The sequence below is a fragment of the Xenopus tropicalis genome, chromosome 9 (assembly GCF_000004195.4).
Source record: "Xenopus tropicalis strain Nigerian chromosome 9, UCB_Xtro_10.0, whole genome shotgun sequence".
In the NCBI taxonomy this organism is placed as follows: domain Eukaryota; kingdom Metazoa; phylum Chordata; class Amphibia; order Anura; family Pipidae; genus Xenopus; species Xenopus tropicalis.
In genome coordinates this window covers 30,841,366-30,863,976 of record NC_030685.2, presented here as the reverse complement: position 1 = coordinate 30,863,976, position 22,611 = coordinate 30,841,366, and the positions used below count along the sequence as shown (strand labels likewise).

Here is a 22,611-nt window from a genome sequence, read left to right as displayed (position 1 = left end):
CCATTGAATTTTATTGGTTTAAATTTAAATTGCTGCCCACTGTTTGTCACTGGGCTACTTCAACTCAAGGTTAGAAAAAGTGGACACAACCACCAATCACAATTTATCTATTGACTTTTATTGGTTTAAATTTAAACTGCTGCCATTCTTTAGCTATTAATCCTTGGGTCCCTAAACTTTGTAGAGTTAGTCAATTGGTTACTGCAGTTCCAGGTTTAAAAAAAAAGTGGGCGGAGCCACCAACTGCCAATCAGATGTCACTCGTTGCCCTCAGTGGGGAAATTTAAATTGCTGCCATTCAGACACTATTAAAACAAGCGTCCCCAAACAGTGGTTTTTACTATATAACTGTGGTCCAAGGTTAGATCTTTTTCAAACTAACATGAAGTTTGTTCTCAAACTTCCCTTTGTAGTTCACTCTACCTGTTAAAATTTTATTCTTGAACCAACAAATTTTTTTTTAGTTGTAATATTGGTGTGTAGGCGCTATCTCATTGCATTGTGGCTTGAGCTTTCAGAAGTAGCCAGCACTACACGTTAGAACCGGTTTCAGGTAACCTATTGTTTCTCATACTCCCATGGAACTGGAGGAGTCCCAAGCTGGACTTGGATTTCTTACTATTGAGTGCTATTCTGATACCTACTGGGAGTTGCTATCTTGCTCCCTTCCCATTGTTCTGCTGATCGGCTGCTGGGAGGGGGGTGATATCACTCCAACTTGCAGCTCAGCAGTAAAGTGTGACTGAAGTTCATCAGAGCACAGGTCACGTGGCTTTGGCACCCTGGGAAATGAATAATTAAATATAATTCATTAAAATTAAACCTAAAAAAATTTGTTTGTGTTTTTGAAAAACAGATTTCAATGCAGGATTTTGCTGAAGAAGCTCTATTAACTGATGCGTTTTTTAAAAACCATGTTTTCCCATGACAGTAATACTTTAATTCGAAACAAAACGACCCCATCACCTAAACTCTTCTATAAGGGTGTCAACCTTTTATATAAAAATCTTTCTGCTTTTATATCTAAATATATCACCTTACCCCTCAGTACTATGCATTTTCCTATCTTTACCCTGCTCCAGAATATAACTGAGGCCAGTTATTATCTATTATCTGCATTCACAAACTAGATTCTGATTTACATTACCAGGTCTGTAGGTAGGCAGAAATATTTGTAGTGAAGAGGCTGACACTGTTGTACTGTAGACTAGAGGAATGCCTTTTAATAAGAGTTTCTGCCTCTTACATTGGGGGAGTCATGTGTGCCTTCTGTTTGCAAACTGCTCTCAATGTATGCAGTCGATTATGTACTTTGGGGGGGGTACGTGTGCTGGAAGCTAACTCGGCAAATCATGTGGTTACATTGGTTTTTATTTGAATACATTTTCTTTTACTGCTATGCACTTTTCCAATAAATATTTGGTGGGGGGAGGCTGCTGGTAGAAGACAGAATAGGAACTGATTGATACAAAATTCACATCTGGTTTCCAACATTTCCCTTTTTTTCCCTCTTCATTTTGTTGTCTTTGCTTCTGTTCCTGTTTTTATTAATTATCTGAGCTTCTAAACCTAATGAGGGAAAAACAGTTGATATTTTAACTGCTGCAGAGAATTCATTAAAACTCACTGTCAGCATTAATTAAAAATATCTTTTTTGTCAGCCGGGAAACAAAAATAGATGGGGGGGGGTAAAGGGTGTTATAAAGGGGGATGTGTTATGTCCCCTAGGAGTAGAGTCCTTAAACAATGTATACTTTAATTATTCAGCCTTATGCTTCCAAATGCAAGGTTGATTATAGATGGTCGGCATACACCTGCAATTTCATTTGAAATAATGTTTGCTCAAGTGCACAAACTCCATTTTTATCTTCGACTTCGGATAACTGTAGAAAAGTCATTACAGAAAGCAGATGTACACTTCGCGCTAATGAGAAAACAATTTCTTTGTTTCCCAAACTTCTCTGCCTCCCCAAACGCGACAGGCGAGCGCAGTGGACTGAATGAAGAACAATGCCTGTGAATGGAGGCAGTTTTGAGATTTATTGATCAATAAAGCAGGCAATTACAGCTTGTTTAGAGAACAGGGTAGAAAAAGCCCTCTTTCTGTCCCTTAGAGCAGCATTGAGCGTCCAATAATGATAACCCTCGCATCTTGCTGGAAACCATAAAAGTCAATAGGAAGATATAGGATTTCAATAAAATTATGACACTAGATAAACTTTACCCCAGGAACAGATTTTCACAAGGGATCCCGCCTGGCTTCACTTAGATTTGTAACTTTAATTTCTCCCCTTATTGATTTTGTGGAATTTTCTTTGCTTGGTAGCTAATTAGGTGGCTTCTTTAAGCAATGAGATGGTAGGCATGCATCTTGGCAATCCCATTGCACATCAGTTAATCCCTTGGTTGCCAGCAGTGTTATGTGTTGCGAAGAAAAGGGAGATTAAAATAGGAAAGATTTTCATTCCCAGAGCTGTTTCTGTGTATAGTGAAATGGTAATCAAATAGATGGTGTATTGTAAGATGTCTGCAAATATATTTGCGTATTGTGCCATGTTAAACAGGTGCTGCTCTTGGCCACCTCCTTTATGGCAATGGTGAAAGCAAATGACATTGGACTAAGATACAGTAGAATCCCCAAGGAAAGGAAAAAGTCCAGGAAAATGTAAAACCAGGGTAATACATTATATAGTGGCTCCTTCCCTCAAAATGAGGGAGAACTTAAAATCATAGAATGTTAAATTAAGGTTTTACTGTAATATAAAGTTGCCTTTGGAAAGATGACCACATATTTTATTGTGCAGAGGATATCAAATTGAAATAAACACGAATTCCTGATTGGTCACTTTTCACAAAGATTTTATAATCTCTTGAAAAACATAGAACTTTTCATATTTTATGGCTTAATAAAAATATTTCTACTTAAACTTAATCTCTATTGTGGATGGTGTTGCTGTCTAGCTAATTGGTGTACAGTTCAGGGGGGCCCAAAAGAGACCTACATCCCCCTTGCACCCTCCCTCATGCCTGACCCATGCAGCCATGGGCTTCACAATTATTTATTCATGTTTTTATTTTGCAAGATGGCCCTGGAAAGAAAATTGATGCCACTGGATGCAATAATCACTTTTCCTGTTTCTGGTGGTAGCAATTTATTTCTATAGTAGTAGGCAATTATTTAGCATTTCATGGCTGGTTTAATAATGTTCAATGTTTTTAAAAATTCACTTGTGGAAAAAAATTGTGATGAAACACAAAGTTGTGTAGTGGAAGCCTTTTATCTTTGTATTAGTGGGTTTGAGCCTGGTACCAATCAAACCTTTTTCCTTTTTAATAGGCTGTTGTATGTTGTCGTGATGGAAGCTGGCTGCTTCTTTTGCTTTGTTGTTTTTCTAAATTGTCAAAATCTTTGTGCCCTGAAGAGGCATTTCTCTACTAAATAAACGGTGCTGAGCACTTCAGAGAGCTACAACACTAATACTAGAAAATGAGCCACTCGTGGATGCTGTCAGCAACTCAAGAGTTTCTTTTGCTATTTGATGGGTCAAACCTTTTCTTTTCTTTGGCCTCTGATAAATGTATCTGCATGGTCCTTCACTATTGACTTTAAATGAGAATTTTGCTCAAATATCTTTTCTAAAGTTGCTTTGATTTTAATGTTAGCCACGCTCTGGTTGTTAAAGAACCAGTGTCCTCCAAATAAACATTTCAGACAAAACCTTTCCAGTTTGTGGTATATTTTTCTAGATCCTGCATAGGACTCCTTGACATTCTGCCCAGGACCTAGAAGTCTTGTGACCTGTGGAAGTGAACACAGTGGGTCATACACTCATTCTACTAGGAAACTAGTAAAGGTGCCCCAGAAGAGGTTAGGACTATAAGGTCCTTATGACATTCACACTCCCTATGGTCAGTTTAATCAGAAGCTGGTTAACGTGCCTGTATTTTTGGAGCGTGGGAGGAAACTACAGTTCCTGCAGGAAACACAAGCAGACACGGGAGAACATATAAACTCTTTGCAGATGCCCAAGCCACAATGGGACATCAGGCACCAGTTCTTTAGAACAGAAATGCTCCCCATTGAGCCACCATGCTGCACAAATACCCCAAATACTAATTCTTTATCAGCATTGCTGCATCAGCCTGTTGAGCTGGTCATTTAAATGGGACCCTTTGTTAGAAGTTTCACATTGCTAATGTCATGATTTTGGCACAGCAGCTCTAAGCTGACCCATTGACAAAGGGTTAAAGGAGTAGTGCACGCAGCTTCTCTGGATACCATTCTGCACTATACTTTAAAGCTGTTATGTACAAAAAGCTGTTAGCCTGATTAGTTGCTAAGAGAAGCTACACTGGTGCAATTTATAAATCACCTATACAATGAACATTAATCTGTCATCTGGCCGACTAAATATGGAGCCTTTGTGAGTTTGAAATTAATCTCCCTTAAATAGATTCTGACACCAGAAATTAAACCATCATAACATTGTCTTTACATGCTATTAATTATTTTGCCTTAGTAGTTGCCCATTGCTTTTACATTACATATATGATCCCCCATGTTCCTCTATGAGGGGGCTGCCATATTTGTTCAGCAGTAGTCCATTACCATTAGAAGCTATAACGGGCAGGTTGGTAAGGGACAGTCAGGTTGGCAAACCAGTCAGGTTTGCTTCAAGTAACAATTTGGTACAAAAGCAGCCCTATCTGTGAAAAATGTTCAACTTGACCTATAGGGAACTTTTAATGTACATTCCTATTTTGAAGAGAAGTTTTTTAGTGTCAGTATCACTTTAAGATTATTTCATGTGCTTTTCATTTCCAATACAGGACTCCTTGTGCTTTGTTGGGTGGCACTTTGTGTCAACTAGAGAAGTAGCTGCTTCCTTGTACAATAAATATTGTACAATGATCCCCTTTGGCTCTGAAAACTGATAAATGACGAAATGATTATGTCAAAAGATATGAGAGTGAAGCATGTGTGTAAGGCTGTTTGGCATGGCCCAAAACACATTTATAATGTCCCTTATCTGACCATTACCTTAAATCTCCCCTCGAGTCATCTCTTACCTGCTACCAACAGACAGACTGTAGCAATTCTTTGGCAGTGTTTCCCTCCTTGGCAGCGCATGTATAATTCCACCAGCCCTGTTGATGCAGCAAAACCCATGCTTCAAAGAATTACAGCCCCATTTGTCATTTTGATAACATAGTTGGTATGAGAATATACCTTTCCTAATCCAGGGTTCCGTTAAAATGGTTGATAAGCTGTTAATGTCAGAACGCCTTCAGCTGCCGTTTTTCAAAAATAATTTTGCAGAAATGTAGTTTGGCCTTTGCCGTGATGCACTGCAGATTAAAAGAACTCGGAAGGAACTTGGTGGGTTTCCAAATCTGCAGCTTACACAATGACAGATTGTAAAGCTAAGTACCACTAAAATGTTACTGGGCTCATTTGTTAAATAGGCCCTATCTACAGCTAATCCATTGTCAGCATGATATTGTGTAGTTGTAAACAGGCCACTTCTGGACACCATCCAGTGATTAACTCCTACTGTTCAGCATGGGCTCTATAAGCTATTGAGACGCTGTAACTTGTAATGTGTATCTATGTCAGATTGGTGGCCCTATATTACAGTGCATAGCAACTGGAGGGGAAGAGCTTGGCCTGCAATGGCTCCCATACAATATTAACAAGTGGTTTGGTAAAAAACCTTGAATATGTGTCCAGCTCCAGCCACAGATCTAAACTGTCCTGTAAGGCATAACATTTCTTCTTTTGCTTGGAGGGTTGGCATCTGCCATCTGCTATGTTGCCTTATTGTATATTGTAATGGCCAAATAACCTTTAAATAGTGTTCTTTTCTCGCAAGTGTTGGGCAGTTTCTCTAATATAGAGTGACATCTTTGAGAGCAGAGATAATGGCTGTGTGCCATTTGTCATCCATGTGTCATTGGTCTTTATGGAATCTATAGTCTTAAGTTCTGTGTGTGTATGTTGATGGCTTTTATATGGAAAAAATAACGTGCAAATGCTTTCATTCTGGGTGTTCTTGGAACAAAATTCTGAGAAATCATAATCTCATACATTTTAATGGCAGTTAAGAAAAATGCAGTTGAATTATGCATTCTGAAAGGCACATGAGTTCATGTGTTTAAAGTGATGTAGCCGAGTAGATAAAATAACATTACTTTCAATTGATTACCATGTGGCTCTGCAAGGGAATAGAACAATGCTGAGACTGCAGAATGGAATGACCTCTGCTTTCAGCTCATCTTTGTTTTTTTTTCTTACTCATTTTTATTTTCACTCCTTTTGATCTATGCAGGAACGGGATGGAATGAGAGCCATTTTGGATTCTTATGATAGTGAGTTGACCCCGACCGAACATTCTCCTCAACTGAGCCGCCGCCTGCGGGAAGCAGAAGATATGGTACAGAAGGTTCAGGACCACAATGCTGAAATGGAGGTAACTGGGAAAAGTTGGGATACTCTTTAAGTTCACAAGGTTCTGTTCCTATAACATCTTATTAAAAAGACAAAACCTTCAAAAATTGCATAAGTAATTCCAAAATCATTTTTACTGTGGCAGTGATTCCAAAACTGCAAGGCTGACCTCCCTGTCGGGAGGGGGAAAAATGTCTGCAATCTGCCATATTTTTTTGCACAAATAGTGCAAATAGTTGCAGTTTCAAGGTGTTTGTTAGCAATGTATTAGAGAGAGAGAGAGGCAGGCCATGGGATGCATGTAGGTGTTTCCCACCCTGCCCCTAACTGTGTGTCATTCAGTGGCTAAAGATATGGAGCAACAGGAGAAGCAGCCTGCATTGGGGCCCTGTTCTAGCCGCTTACCCTAAGGCAGGATTTTTGATTTCTGGATCTCGGTGCAAAGAGCAGGAACCCTGGGTGCACAAGCACTCTTGTTCCTCTTAGTGCTGTTTAAAGGGGACCTGTGACACTAAGACATAATTCAAAATTATTTTCTACTGTGTTTGTTAAGCAAAATAACCTTCACTTACACTATATATGTAACATAAATCTTGTTTCCTTCAGTCCTGGAATTACACAATCACATCAAGTAGGCAGGTGCCATTTTGTGGACACTGTTATTAAGGCAAGCTTTGTATCACCCCATAATCTTGTGTATGTGCCAGAATGGGGGCCTGATGCCCAGGCCCATGCACTGGCTACACAATTAGATGGTGAGGAGGGAGGGGGAAAGTAAGAGCTGAATTGAAAGTTAAAGTACTTGTCTGCCCTGCCTCTATACCTAAGGAATAGAGGCAAGGCAGAAAATATATGATTGACAGCTGGGATTTTTAAATGCCTTTATAATGGGTTTGGATGTGTTAATATAAAAATGAATTTGGGTTTCTTGTTTAACTTGCAAAGGACTTTTATTATACAGTTTTTTATGTCTGGGTGACAGGTCCACTTTAACTTGAGTCCCTTAGCACTTGCACCTCCTGGGTTTGTAAATGACCCCTACTAATTTTGCCTTGTAACAGCAACCAATCAGCAGGTAGCATTTTACTGATCATCTGTTTAAAAGCAAACATCTTATTAGTTTCTATTGGTTTATGGTAGCGACTGGGCCATTTACCGGCCTAGCCAGTTGAATACCGAACAGGGCCAGGGGTATTACAGATATTTATTGGCAATATATTTTTCGATAAATTAGTAATTGCCTGTTGTTTAAACCCTGTCCTGCCCCCAATTCCTGGCCCTGTCCTTCACACCGACTCACCAATTTTGCTTAGCATTGGCCCGATCTTTCCTACACCCTTCCCTCTTTTGTATAACAACCCCACCCATTTTGCATCATAACCCCACCCCTAACTGACCCACCCCCCTCCCCTATTCTCTGGCCTTTATTATTTGGTAACAAAGGCAGGAACCCTATATTGGTACAGCACCTGGGCAAACTTATTGCCTTTTATTACATATGGGGATACTATAATAATGAGCTTTACTGCCCACAAAAAGCATGTGGGAAACAGGAAGAAGGTTTGGTGTCACAGCAAACAGTTTTAAATGCATAGGTTTTGCCTTGTCTGTTCCGTGTCAGATGTTCCCCTTTACCTGTAAATGCTTTGCAGCTTCATGCCCTGACCAGGCAGAATTTCAGTGTACCTTGTTTGACAGCTTTTTGGGATGAACCATTGCTTATAAATGTCAAAAAACATCAAAAACTAAAAGAATGGACAAAATAAAAGCTTTTATTGGGATTAGTTAGGCTTATTGCTATTAATTCCAATATGTTCATCATTTTGTATCCTCATTTAGGTGTGTTTTGGGGTATTTTGAATTCCTGGCATTGAGATGCAAAAGTGAATGCAGTAGTTCTGTGGGTCCGTGACCATTCAGTGACGATGACAGTGATTAATGTGTGCATGCATGTTTGTTGTCAGGATTCATCCCACTTCTACTAAGTATAAATAGTCCCTACGGGAGGCTGTGATCTTCAGCGAGCAGCTTGTTTTGGCAGAGGGAAAGGGAAAAAAAAAACATCTTTGGATTTGCTTTGCACAAAATCCCTGTCAACAGATTCCCCAGTCTTTGGTTTAGGTGTTCTTAACCTGGCATTGTGTTCTTCTCTTGTGTTCTCCTCATATCTCAGTGACTTCCATGGCACCAAACCTGCAGGCTTCTGCGTATCTGGCGCTGCTTTGCTGGATTTCTGTAGCTGCTTTAAGTCGAGCTTTGGTTGCTTTTAGTAGGAGATCACATAAATATAAATGCACTCCGAGCCATTTTATTACAACACATTTGGCACCATATGAAATATTAATGAAGAGAGTGAGATGCTGGGAAGACACGCTGACACTTTCAATAGTTCCCTGCGTTTTTTAAAGTAAAGGGGTGATTTAGTGTGTCTGCAAGCACCATATGTACTCTAATCAGTTAATTATCAGCCTGACAGTTTTGGCTCATGATACTCCATATGCTCACATATTATTTGCCAGTTAGACCAAGGCTTGTACTGAAAGCCTTTTAACCCTTCGACCAAGAAGACTCAAACTGAGTATTGCATTGTAGCGTAAGCATTGTGCTTGGTGTTCATATCAGCCAGGCTCTAAGAAAATAGGTAGTTCAGTACATTGGCCGCCTCATTGGGTTGCTCTAATGTCGGTACAATCCCCCTATCAGTATGCAGATTCAGCATTCGTGGTCCTGTAAATACAGAGGCTTTATTAGTGTAACCATGTCCAGGAAAAGCTAGAGGGAGATCTTGTGACAGCCTCGATAAGCATCACCACCGCTGAAGGAAAACTGTCCTTTTAGTCGTCTTTTATTTGATTTCCCACTGCAGCCGGCCCATTTCCCCAGACGGCTTTCAGAGACTCGCTTTATTACTTCTGTCTTGGCATACCCTGCTGTCCCACTCAGAATGTGTCTTTCTGCTTGCCTGCTTGCCAGATAGATGCCAGTCCCTTTGGTTTCGGTTCTCTTCCACCCATGTCAGAGAAGCAGCCACTGTGGAATAAGCAACAGAAAGGGCCAGACAGGCTTCTGCATGGAACCCTTTGGCTGTGACAGTGCTACGACTTTTAATTGTAATTGTGCTGCCTTGTCTGTCTTATACCCAGTGGTATAAGGCTTCTTTCCTACCTACTACCAGGTTAATTCCCAGGCATTAAACTGAACAGCATTGGGTCAGTTCTGGGCATTTTAGGGCCTCTGCATCTATATATTCTTGCCTTGTCTTCTACACTGAAGAGCATGTGTATCTAAAATTTTAAATAGTAATTCACTGTTTGCATTAAAATCTGTGTTAAAACAAATTTTGTTTACAGTCAGGTCTTGGATGAATTGCCTCTCAAGTGTGTACATAAGCTAGATGAATTATGTTTTCCTTATTTAATGTGTGCAGTGCTTATACATACAGGTGAAAGCTAGAGTTAAAAGGCATGCCTTAGATTCTTGAACATTCATGCTGTTTAATACCATATTTTTAATATACCCACAAGATGGCAGCAGATATGTTTCTTGACAGCAGTGTTGCTCCCCCCCACCCCTCCGCATACACACATGCACTTGGTCCATTGCTTTTATGGCCCAGACTCGAATTCTCTGTTTGCTAAATCATATCTTGGGTGGGTGTAGATGCTGCTATAGACGTAAGCTGATCAATGTTTATTGAGAGCGCTGCTTTCTAAGATTGCTCTCCAGTATAATTATACAGCTTCCATATTGGGTACTGTGTAAAATGTCACGGCTGATATGTCTATAAGATTTAATTCATAGTATAGCTGATAAAGTTTTAAAGAAAGTGTGGGGGTCCAACCTAAAAGCCCTCCAGCTATTAAGGGAAAGCTCCCAACATCCATAGACAGTTGTCGTGGATTGCTGGAAGATGTATCACAGCACTTGGACAGTAGCAAATTGGATATATGTCAATCGTCACTGCTTCTTAAAACAAAGCAAATATCAGTTGTACATTTATAGATTATTATTAAACATTATTGTGATTGTGTACCATGATTAGTGGGAGCCCTGTCGTGCTGTTTCCTTTTTATACAGGTATGGGACCCCTTATCCAGAAACCCATTATCCAGAAAGGTCCAGTTTTCTAATGTCCCAAACTATACCCCTGGAATAAATAAATATTTTCTATTATGTTAAGTGACCTATTAAAAAATCTTACCAAACTGTAATATATATATCAAAGATCACCTGGCAGGAAATAATGCAGCTCTAACTAACAGGAAGAAGTATGGGAGCAAAAGACATAACTTTGCCCTGATTGGCTGATGTGGCCTAGCATGTATGTTAGCCCTTGATTTGTTGTGTGCACTGTGAATTGAATGATACCAGGAGATCCAAATTAAGGAAAGATCCCTTTTTAAGAAAACCCCAGGTCCCAAGCATTCTGGATAATAGATTCCATAACTGTACTTGTCAGCACGCCATTTAACCACTGGTTCTGACCTATGTAAAGTGAGAACATTCTATTTCTCTATTGTACCAAGCCAAATGCAGAGATTTATTTTGAAAACTTGCAATTAAACCTCTATTTCAAGCATCGGTATCGTGACTTTCCTTGGGCCGGGTTGGAGCTGCAGAGTGCCGTTATGGGAGTCCTATGGGAGGCTTCCAAAATCATGCACAGAAGGATCAAAGTCAGAAAGGTTTCCCGCCGTTTACGATCATTCGGATACAAAAATGTTGTGACTTTCGGATCGCCAATACAATATTATCTTGACTAATAAGATTTTTTCATAGGGATTTTCGTCATCAAAAATTATCATATCTAATCCGAATTTTCGGGATTCAAACTCGTACTTTGATGAATCAGCCCCTAAGAGTACAGGTAGACAGTTACTGATTTTAATATAGCAACAACCTTATTAGGGCTTAAGTCAATATTATATACATATATACAGTGGCTTGCAAAAGTATTCGGCCCCCTTGAACTTTTCCATATTTTGTCACATTACAGCCACAAACATGAATCTATTTTATTGGAATTCCACGTGAAAGACCAATACAAAGTGGTGTACATGTGAGAAGTGGAACGAAAATCATACATGATTCCAAACATTTTTTACAAATAAATAACTGCAAAGTGGGGTGTGCGTAATTATTCAGCCCCCTTTGGTCTGAGTGCAGTCAGTTGCCCATAGACATTGCCTGATGAGTGCTAATGACTAAATAGAGTGCACCTGTGTGTAATCTAATGTCAGTACAAATACAGCTGCTCTGTGATGGCCTCAGAGGTTGTCTAAGAGAATATTGGGAGCAACAACACCATGAAGTCCAAAGAACACACCAGACAGGTCAGGGATAAAGTTATTGAGAAATTTAAAGCAGGCTTAGGCTTCAAAAAGATTTCCAAAGCCTTGAACATCCCACAGAGCACTGTTCAAGTGATCATTCAGAAATGGAAGGAGTATGGCACAACTGTAAACCTACCAAGACAAGGCCGTCCACCTAAACTCACAGGCCGAATAAGGAGAGCGCTGATCAGAAATGCAGCCAAGAGGCCCATGGTGACTCTGGGGGAGCTGCAGAGATCTACAGCTCAGGTGGGGGAATCTGTCCGTAGGACAACTATTAGTCGTGCACTGCACAAAGTTGGCCTTTATGGAAGAGTGGCAAGAAGAAAGCCATTATTAACAGAAAACTATAAGAAGTTCCATTTGCGATTTGCCACAAGCCATGTGGGGGGGACACAGCAAACATGTGGAAGAAGGTGCTCTGGTCAGATGAGACCAAAATGGAACTTTTTGGCCAAAATGCAAAACGCTATGTGTGGTGGAAAACTAACACTGCACATCACTCTAAACACACCATCCCCACTGTCAAATATGGTGGTGGCAGCATCATGCTCTGGGGGTTCTTCTCTTCAGCAGGGACAGCAAAGCTGGTCAGAGTTGATGGGAAGATGGATGGAGCCAAATACAGGGTCAAAAAAACCTCTTGGAGTCTGCAAAAGACTTGAGACTGGGGCAGAGGTTCGCCTTCCAGCAGGACAACGACCCTAAACATAAAGCCAGGGCAGCAATGGAATGGTTTAAAACAAAACATATCCATGTGTTAGAATGGCCCAGTCAAAGTCCAGATCTAAATCCAATCGAGAATCTGTGGCAAGAATCTGTTCACAAACGCTGTCCATCTAATCTGACTGAGCTGGAGCTGTTTTGCAAAGAAGAATGGGCAAGGATTTCAGTCTGTAGATGTGCAAATCTGGTAGAGACATACCCTAAAAGACTGGCAGCTGTAATTGCAGCAAAAGGTGGTTCTACAAAGTATTGACTCAGGGGGCTGAATAATTACGCACACCCCACTTTGCAGTTATTTATTTGTAAAAATGTTTGGAATCATGTATGATTTTCGTTCCACTTCTCACGTGTACACCACTTTGTATTGGTCTTTCACGTGGAATTCCAATAAAATTGATTCATGTTTGTGGCTGTAATGTGACAAAATGTGGAAAAGTTCAAGGGGGCCGAATACTTTTGCAAGCCACTGTAACTTGGTAAAAAATCTTTTCATATCTTAAGAACAGAAAAAAACTCTCTGGCCCTTTTTCTGCTGTTCATTGCACTGCGCTGTGGCCGGGGATAGCAGCGAGCAGTACTTGCAAGAATCAGCATAAAGCTGTGAAATGTGAGTTTATTTTGGGGAGTCAATACATTTGTGCAGAAGGGTATGTTTATTGTGCCCGGCTGGGAGAAATCTGCTTCGTTTGGAAAAGCTTTTTAACTTTTCTGTTCTTCATTTATTTTCAAAAGGAACATGGTGCTTGCACAGATTCTGTAGAAGCCTACGTTCTGTACATACTGAAAGATTAAAGGCCACAGCAGTTCATTTGAATTCTCTATAAGTTGTGCTTTTTTTCTTGCCCTTATATATCAAAAGTAGATAAAGGAATCCAGTCTGCCATTTGTATTAAATGTTTTGTAGCTATATTAGGGGTCAGAATGACAGCCCAAGGGAAAACAGCAGAGATATTAGAGGTTGAATAAACTATAAAGATGCCATTATAAATACTTTATTTTAGTTTTAATATTTTAAAATAAAGTAAATATTGCCCTTTTACTTGAGCCTCCATTTTTTGATTTTCTGTGTGGGTAGAAACTGTATTATCCAGAGGAAATATGTAACCATGGGGAAAACATACAAACATAGAAAGAAGGCAGGCACTCTAGGATTTCAGTGAAAAGAAGGCAGTTGTTCAAGAAAAGGTGAAGTAAAATCACAAAAAGTTTATTATACTTACACATAATACATTAAGCCTTAAAGGAGAATGCAAGTCGAAATTTAAAAAGCATACTGCCCAATAGTCCTCCTATTGTTTAGTAAAAACGCCACACTTTTGGCTCACCTAATCAAATATTTACTCAGTCACACTTACTTCACATTTTCTAGAACAGGCAGCCATCTCTAAAAAGGTATTCTCCCTTCCTTTCCCTCCTTGCTTCATACTGCACATGTGTTTCATTCCCTCCCCCCCCTCCCCTCTGCCAGATCCGCTTCTGATTGGCTGGTGGGCATGTGTAGCTCAGAACAGGAAACAGGATTAAGTTACACACATGCTCAGAGAATAGGAAGGCTGCCACTGGCACCTACAGGAAGGGGAGAGGGATTTCAGTTATGTCACTGGAGTCTTCGCACTGCTGTAGGCTGCCAGCACCATATAGTAAATCTCAGGTCCATCAGTCATAGAAACAGCTAAAGGCTTTACTAAGATAAGGGGGTAGGACGTGAATCAAATAAGACCGTGTTTGGTTTTTCTCTTTTGTCTGAGAAACAAGTTTCCAAACAAGGGCTTGGTTTGATTGGTCACTGTGTTGATAATAAAATGGAATCATATAGTTCACCCTGTGTCTGAATAAACGTGTATCATAGCTCATACCACTGTTTACCAGTATTTGGTTGTGTTGCCCATTTTGTTCCTTAAAACTGCAAGAAATAATTATTACAACGCTTGATATTCCCCTATGGATGTGTTTTGAAATATATTTAACATTCCTATGAAGCGTTCACATCATCATCATCTGGATAATGAGAGTGATAATTTGCAGTGAGTTAATTACACATCATTGTAGTCCTGATGAAGGTGTGAGCACTAAACTAAATCGCTGAATACAGGGTTTTATATTTTCCAGATCAGCAACTTGTTCCTTATAAATATTCATATACTCTTCAATGTTTATATTGTTTAGTCTAACCTCTGGGTCTTTCAGTAACTGAATGTAGAACTGTGAGCTGAATTTTGAAAGAATGGATTAGAACATGACACAGCAGTAATTATAATAATTGCTCTTATTTTTATAGTCATTCTACCATCTCTGCGAGCTCGGTGATTGGCACAAAAAGTAATTGAAACTACACCTGTATTGATTAGTTGACATGTGATCCAATTACCAACAACTGCCAAGGAAAAAAATATGTATTATTTACTGCTGGTCCCTGTTCTAAATGATAATAAGCCTTGACATGCTTTATATTATTTGAAGCTGGCGATTATTTTGAAGACTTGGTAAATGTCTCTCATTTTGTGATCTTAAGCATTTATAGAGTAAAGGGTAAAAGAAAGCAGGTACAGTGCTGTATAAGGATCAAAGGCTACTGAATATTTTGCTTGGCTTAAAAGGCTGTAGCGTTCTTTTTGACTCGTCAGCCTTTACCAAAACACAAGATCTCACTTATGACCACAACTGCAGTCATGCAAAAGTGGAAGCAATCATTTCATGTACTGACAGCATTCATTAGAGGTACTTTCCTATTGATGCAATGGAAACTTGGAGTTTCCTCGTCCCTTAAGGCACCATCATACTGTGGGGTTCGGGACCCACCAGGAATACCATCTCAGGGGCCCCAGTCATGAGGTGCACCTGAAGGTGCAACCCCCCTTCCTCCCCTTTTGCTAATACCATGTATTCTTTCTTGAGGGGAGGATGGTCAAGGGGGAGTGCCCAGGTTTTCAGGTGGGGAGTGGGACTGGGTCAGCAGGGCCCACTGGGTTATTTCCCGGTGCCCCGCTGGCCCAGTCTGACTCTGCCTCAAAGGAAAACTATACCCCCAAAATTAATACTTAACCAACAGATCTTTTATATTATGTTAAGTAACATAGTATGTGAGTATTATTTTATGTTTATTAAAGAGTCTGGCCAAACTGAAATATATATCAGTAAATATTGTGCTTTTGTGGGAGCCAAAGACAAAGCTCTCTCCATTAATTGGCTGATGTTGCCTACCATGTATGTGTGCCTTGGCTTGTGAATCCTAGAAATGCTAGGAAATGCTGCACCTTATGTTTTGGACTTCTGTACCCACCCAAGGTCACTACTACTCTTTAGCAGTAAATATTTGTTCATCTGATGACATTTTTTAGCACCATTTTAACTGGTGTTAGCCCCAAGCTGTCCAACAAACACTTTTTTCCCATTGGCTATAAGAAATAATAAGCTGAGAAAAATTATAAACCTGATAAAATGAGCAAAGAAAATCAACCAATGACATGAGCCAGGGGTGGCCAGACCTTTTTCACCGGTGACCAACCGCTGACCGGGGAATGCAGAAGTGTGGCGTGAATGCGTACGTACGCTGCGGTGCGTATGTACACATTCACGCAGCACTTCCGCATCCCCAGCTTCATTTCGGTCCACCAGAAATACACAGGGGATCGCCTGGTGGACCATGATCGACATATTGGCCACCCCTGACATGAATTTTGAACTATATCAAATATTAAAACAGTCCGTAATAACACTTTAGAACTGTATCACTTAGTCAGTGCTGTTTGGCTCACTCTGTGCAGAGCAATATGGGTTTATCTAGTTGAAGCCTGTGAATCAGTGTCTTGGGTTTTTAGGCTTAAGGGTTCTAGGTTCATTTCAGGCATAATTGAAGATTTAAGGGTCTGGGGAGCTTTAAATGAATTGTGACCAATCGAGTGGTCCCGTCGATAAGACAAGGTTAAAGTATTTTATTACTGCGTGACAGTACTTTCTGGCTTGTATACTGTGCTTTACACATCTGTTGCCTAATTTGACATTTATCGACATCTAGTAAGGTGGGAAATGAATAAAAAAAGATTAAAGCTAGAAATTATTTAAGGAAAAAAAATCTATTTCAGGCCTGGGACTTGTTTCTATTTAACATATGCATAAATGGTCAGGATTTCTCGCTCATCTAATGAAGCAGTTCAATGTCCTTTTCTATCTTTATATTCTTAATAATATAAAGCTCCTAGACTTTCAATATAACAAAGCTATTTAAAAGATGCGACAAACACTCAAAGGTATGTTTATGAAGCAATTATTCATTTTTTTAATAGGCTGGCACCTTCCTGCCTGGTTGACTCATCCTGTAAAAGTACCTTCAGGCTGATGTATTGATCCTAATGGCTGATCTAACCCATGATTTGGCTCTTTACAGGGAAGCAATTTCCCAAGACACTTTTTTAAGGTTAGAAGAGTGTCTTTGGAGAACTCAAGGCGAGTCAAAAGGCCTTTGGTAGAAAGAAAAAACTAAGTAAGCTTTATCGGAGAGGTCTATGTAAATACAGCCATAAGCACTCAGAGAAATGTTGCACTGAGTCCTCCATCAAAAGAAACACAGGATTTCTTGTTTCTTTTTTTGTAAACATGATGTTCCAGTGTCTGACTTCATCTGTTAGAAACATCCTTAATTCCGTGGCCAGAGTCTGTGCAGTTCTCTCCTCTCTCCCCTCTTCTGCTCCCCCTCCTACTAGAATGCTAAGAACTCCCTCCCCCTCCCTTAGGAATGTGTGATCTCCACTATAACGGCTAGACTGCAGGAAGTAAGCTACTTAAAATGGCAGCTGCTGTCTTAAGCAAACGGAGAAAGCTTCTAAAGCTGTTTACTCAGGTATGTTAATGGTTTCTGCAGAATAAATATATTGTTCTAGGTGGCACTAATGTGGCAAATCTATTGGCAGTAAAATGCCAAAATAACTTTCCTTCTTCTTTAAGGGAATTCTACAAATAGGATATTGTTGTCTATTGCAAGAATATTGTATGTCTTACAAAATAATGTTCAAGGCTAATAAATACTACAATCTGTCTGCCTACCTTTTTAATTGGCAGATTTAATTGGTAATGTCTAGTTTGATGGTCTTAAAAAGGCTAAAAGTCTGGTCTCCATGAAATGCTATTGAGGTTCTTTACGCACTTGATTTTTTTTGTGATCAAGGTTTTTGTGACTTTCAAAGGAAAATCTTGAATCACACGGAAAAATAGATTGAGGTGTTCAAAAAACAAAACAAAATTGGATAGTGGAAAAAAACTATAATTTTGTGCAAATTTTGATTGGCATATCGGTGATTTTTTTTTTTTTTTAATCTGTCATTTGGACAAATCACTACAAAATTGCAACCTCTGATATAAACACAACTACCTCTTATTCTAGTAGTACTTTTTTAATCCAGATAAATTGATTATTAAACAATAAGCAGAAAAGCAGATCATAATTTACATTACATGTTTTGCCAACATCTGACAAAGTCACTGTTTGCTTTTATTGGGGTGCCCCAGGTTTGAATTTTTGTTTGAATACTTTTCTTCTTTAATAAACACTGCTCAGCACATTTGCAGATATGTTGTTGTAGCCTATTATTCCATATCCTGTAGCAGATAAGGACCTTTGCCCTTTAAAGCCCTTTTTTCTCAAAGCAGAATATAACATACGCCATTTCATGTGTCCTCCTTTCCCATTATCCCTGTAGGTTTGTCTTTTATCATGCATCCGCCCTTTATAAGCTGAGAGAGTAATATTTCTTTGGGGATCAGCAGAATATATATATATCTATATAAATATAACTGTCTAAAGCAGCTATTCTGAGGGCTCTGTTGAATAATCTTGAAGTGGGGACCAATAATATTGTGCATATGCAGCAGTAGCTAAGACAGTGTAGCACATACATGCTAAAAAAAAAAAAGAAAACCGCTTTGCTTAGTACTGTGAAATTACTACAGGTATGGGGCCTTTTATCCAGAATGCTCAGTCCTAGGTGCTTTCCGGATAAGGGTTCTTTGCATAATTTGGATCTCCATACCTTAAGTCTACTAAACAACCATTTAAACATTAAATTAACCCAATAGGATTGTTTTGCCTCCAATAAAGATTGATTATATCTTGTTTGGGATCAAGTACAAAGTACTGTTTTATCATTACAGAGAAAATGGAATTTTTTTAAAAAAATTAGAATTATTTGCTTAAAATGAAGTCTAGGGGACCTGTAATTCTGAGCTTTTTGGATAATGGATTTGTGGATAAGGGAACCCATACCTGTATAACATGGGACTTTGTAAACCATAGCAACCATAGCAAATCAGCAAATGTTTTTTACTGCAAGTTAAAAGACTGAAAGCAAATATCTAACTGGTTGCTAATTGCCCAGTGTTGGACTAGAAGAAAGCTCTCTGCTAGTTTTTTTGTTTTTTTTTTGTATTACCGACTAAAACTAATATTTCTAAACTTCATTATTTTATACAAATTGATTTTTATTCTGAATATGCTAAATCTCTCGATTGAACAAGATGTCTCATCTTCATTCTGTTCTTCAAATCTAATAGAACATGAAAGGAAACCGAGCGTAAGGGAGCCAGTTGCAGCCACCTGTTTGGACTGCTGACCCCGTCTTAATGGTATAAATTCAACAGATAATACACAAAGGAAAAGCTCATTAACTCTGAACCTAATCGATATCCTGACCCAGAGGTTTAGTAAGTGAACTAAATTCAAAAAAAATCATCAAAGGCTTATTCTTCTCCTTGAAGTACAATTTCAGAGCGTACAAAATATCACACTTCTTCGATCATTAGACACAAAAACAGACTGGTATGGGTGTCACCCATTATTTATTACATTTCCTTTTTAGCTGTTCTCTTTCCATTATGTGTATCTCTATATATCGCTGCACTGTTCATATTTACAAACAATGCAATAAATAAAAACATATATATATATATATATATATATATACACACTTTCAAGGAATAATTGCCGTCCCTTTGGTATTTTTACATTTTAGACCTATGGGGTGCTTTGTCATTGACAGGCTGCTTGGACTGCCGTGATTTGCTACCGAAACCTGTGCATTGGTTGCACACCACTGCAGGACCATGCGGTTTGTTTCCAATGCTCAAGCTTGGGTCGCCAACTATACAATCAGCTAGCCAAGATGGTGGTTGCTAACCCTTCTGCAGAAATCTTCATGCTTGCCACTGATACAGTGGCAAAGTAATGAAATTCAACTGGACAATGATGCATTTTGGGAGTGGGGGCTGGGAAAGCCTGAATGCAGCTAGAATTCTCCTTTAAAGTGACATAGGAGGAAGGACATAGGAGGCCTCTAGAGCTTGCAATCTAAGTATGTGAGGTAACGTTTAAAAAGGTGGGTAATAAGCTAAGGTTTTTTTCTGGCTTTGTCCTCTTTGATTTGTTTGACAAATCATGTTTATCTCTCCTATTATTCAGCTTGATTATTTGCTATCTTAGCTTGTAGGGAGGAGGCCGACTTGGCATACCAACAGATAAGTCAAAGTTTATTACAGGATTTTCCCTTTGGGTATGTGGAAATAATAAAAGCATAATTTACAGTGCTTTAGACTTATAGGTTGTGTTTGCAAAGCTGCTGGTAGCAGGTGATAGTAAGCTTCTCACTGGAGATCCCTAGAACAGTGACCTACCCATAAGCAAGTGCTGCAGTATATAAAGATTCAGCAGGGTAGGGGTGGCGTGTACCTGTTTTTTTCTTGTGTTGCCTATATTCTATTTTGTGAAGGCGCCAGAGGATTTGTTTATGCCTCTGTGGCACCTACCAGTCCTCCAGCAGTGTGAACTAGCAGATAAAGGATGTTAAGGCCTAAGGCCATTAAGGACATGGTAACCAACAACTGTCATTAATGGAAAGCCTCCAAACTTTGCTCAATGCCTGTATAAGGACATTCCCTTAACTGCTGCCAGAACAGGAATTCCTCTTTACAAATCACAATTCTGCACGGGCAGAATAATAACTTCTTATGTCATTAGTTTCTTGAGACCACTTCTCAGTTTAGAAGAAGAAGCATGACCTGACAGCTGATATTTTGACAGGAAGGGAGAAGATATAGCCCCATGACTAACAGGGTTTCCCAGCCCTGCTTATACTTAACTCCTTATTCCAGATTGTTTGGGATATAAAGCAGAGATGCGCTGCCAAAAGTATCCCACGTTTCATTTAATATAAGATAATGCATATACTTATGATACAGTGTAACTAATATTTCCAGTGGCTCTGCGAGTAGCACAAATTGCTGGAACGGATATATCTTTTTATTTGTAATTTTTCTTCCCCTCTATTCTCGCTGCCTCATTTATGCCGCCGCTCTGCAAAATTCTTCCATCATATCTGTTAAATTACGGGGCTCGAGTTATAAGGCAAATTATGTAGGCAGATCCCTATTGCACGCTAGGCCTGGAAATGTTTAGTTATTAAAATCTCTGTGTGCAATATCACCTAAGGTAGACACGAACATTTTAAGGCATATTAAAACCTACTCTAAAACTAAATGTTAAATATCATGGTACAAATTTAATGTTGGAGGTATAGATTTTTTCCCCTTAATATGACTGACATTTTATTCTAAGTTATGGAAATTGTGCCTATTCAGTGTCAGCAATTTCCCTAATAGCCTATTTGGACTTTGATCAGTTGAAATGTATCCCTAGCCTTGCAGACAAATAGAATATCAGTATGCTCATAACATTTGGCACCCACCAGTGATTGTACCTTTCCTTCTCCTTTAAATTATATAGATCCAAATTACATAAAGCCCCCTTATCTGAAAAACCCTGAGTATTTTGGATAACAGGTCCTATACCTAAACATGATTTACACAGCAGCACAATTCAGTTTTTTGATCCTTCCAGAAATATCAAGCACTCTCCGCCTTCGCTCTACTTTTCCTTCAGCCTTTGTGCCCATTCCTCCTCCACCCTACTCTCTTATTATTATCATAGCTATAAGCCATTCCATACTGTGCAGCCCGTTATCAGAGCTTGTTCCTTCTCTTATCACTTTGTCTCCTTTCTGCTGTTTCCCTGATCTCCGTACTCTTCCATAATTAGTTATACTTAGTCAGCTAACTGGCACTTATTGTTTTTGTTGTGTGTTAGTGACCCCTAAGGGCTCTGGCACATGGGGAGATTAGTCGCCCGCGACAAAACTCCCTGTTCGCGGGCGACTAATGAAAATGTAAGTCGCCGGTGGGATGGCACTCGCGGTGGCGCGATTTCGCGCAAATCGCCGAAGTTGCCTCGCGATGCTTTTTTTTTCGGCGATTTGGGTGAAGCCCAGGGCTATAACCCCTCTGGCCACCTTGATGGAGCCTCAACTAGCTACCCATGTCCTGTTTATTACTCCTAGAGTGACCTATTACAGATCTTTTAACACTTATTCTGATGAGGCTTACCTCCACCTCAGGCTCTTCTGGCATGGACATACCCCCCACCCCCAATAAAGGGAAGATCCACAGAAAGTCCATGCATGCATACTTTGCTTTTTTTTTTTTTAAAGACTAGCGAACCCTGACATCCATGATCAGGCGCTTAACTACCAGAAAAATACATTAACCTGGCATTGGACGCAACCATTACCTTCCAGTACATATATATCTAAAATCTAACATCTATGTGTTTATCTGTTTATTGGTACTTAATTAGTTAATTTCACTTGCTGGTCCTTGGTCACTCGCTATAGTGTTCTTTCCTGTCTGTGTTTTGCCTATGTAGCCCACTTTTGGACGGTGCTGCTACTTGTGCCTCTTATGGCTTACTTTTGGCGCTACAGGAGCCCTGAGCCCCCGCTTAATATGGGGGAACAGGTATACTTTGCTGAATGGCGTGCCTCCACCCAGGGTAGGTATAGGTAGAACTATAACTCCCCACCCTGGGAAACTCTGTAATGTCCTCCTGGGACAGGGACTCCCTGCAACTCCCGGTACCTTGCCCCTCCCTTGGGGTAGCTGCTTACCAGGCAGTTGAGGATCCTCTGTATATGAACAGCCAAGACACCGATTATGATGATGAACCAGATGAACTTGCTTTATTGAGAGCAGGCAGGACTTCCAGGGTACAGTACATGAACAGTTACG

General features: G+C 39.7%; 1 protein-coding gene across 6 annotated transcripts in view; it reads left to right on the top strand.

The window, feature by feature from the left end:
* Nucleotides 1-22,611, top strand: part of mad1l1 (mitotic arrest deficient 1 like 1) — a 494,211-nt gene that overhangs the window by 179,407 nt on the left and 292,193 nt on the right. For all 6 annotated transcript variants that reach the window (XM_031892606.1, XM_031892604.1, XM_031892605.1 and 3 more), the window contains 1 exon segment: nucleotides 6,330-6,470. In XM_031892606.1, the coding sequence (XP_031748466.1) occupies nucleotides 6,330-6,470 (141 nt within the window).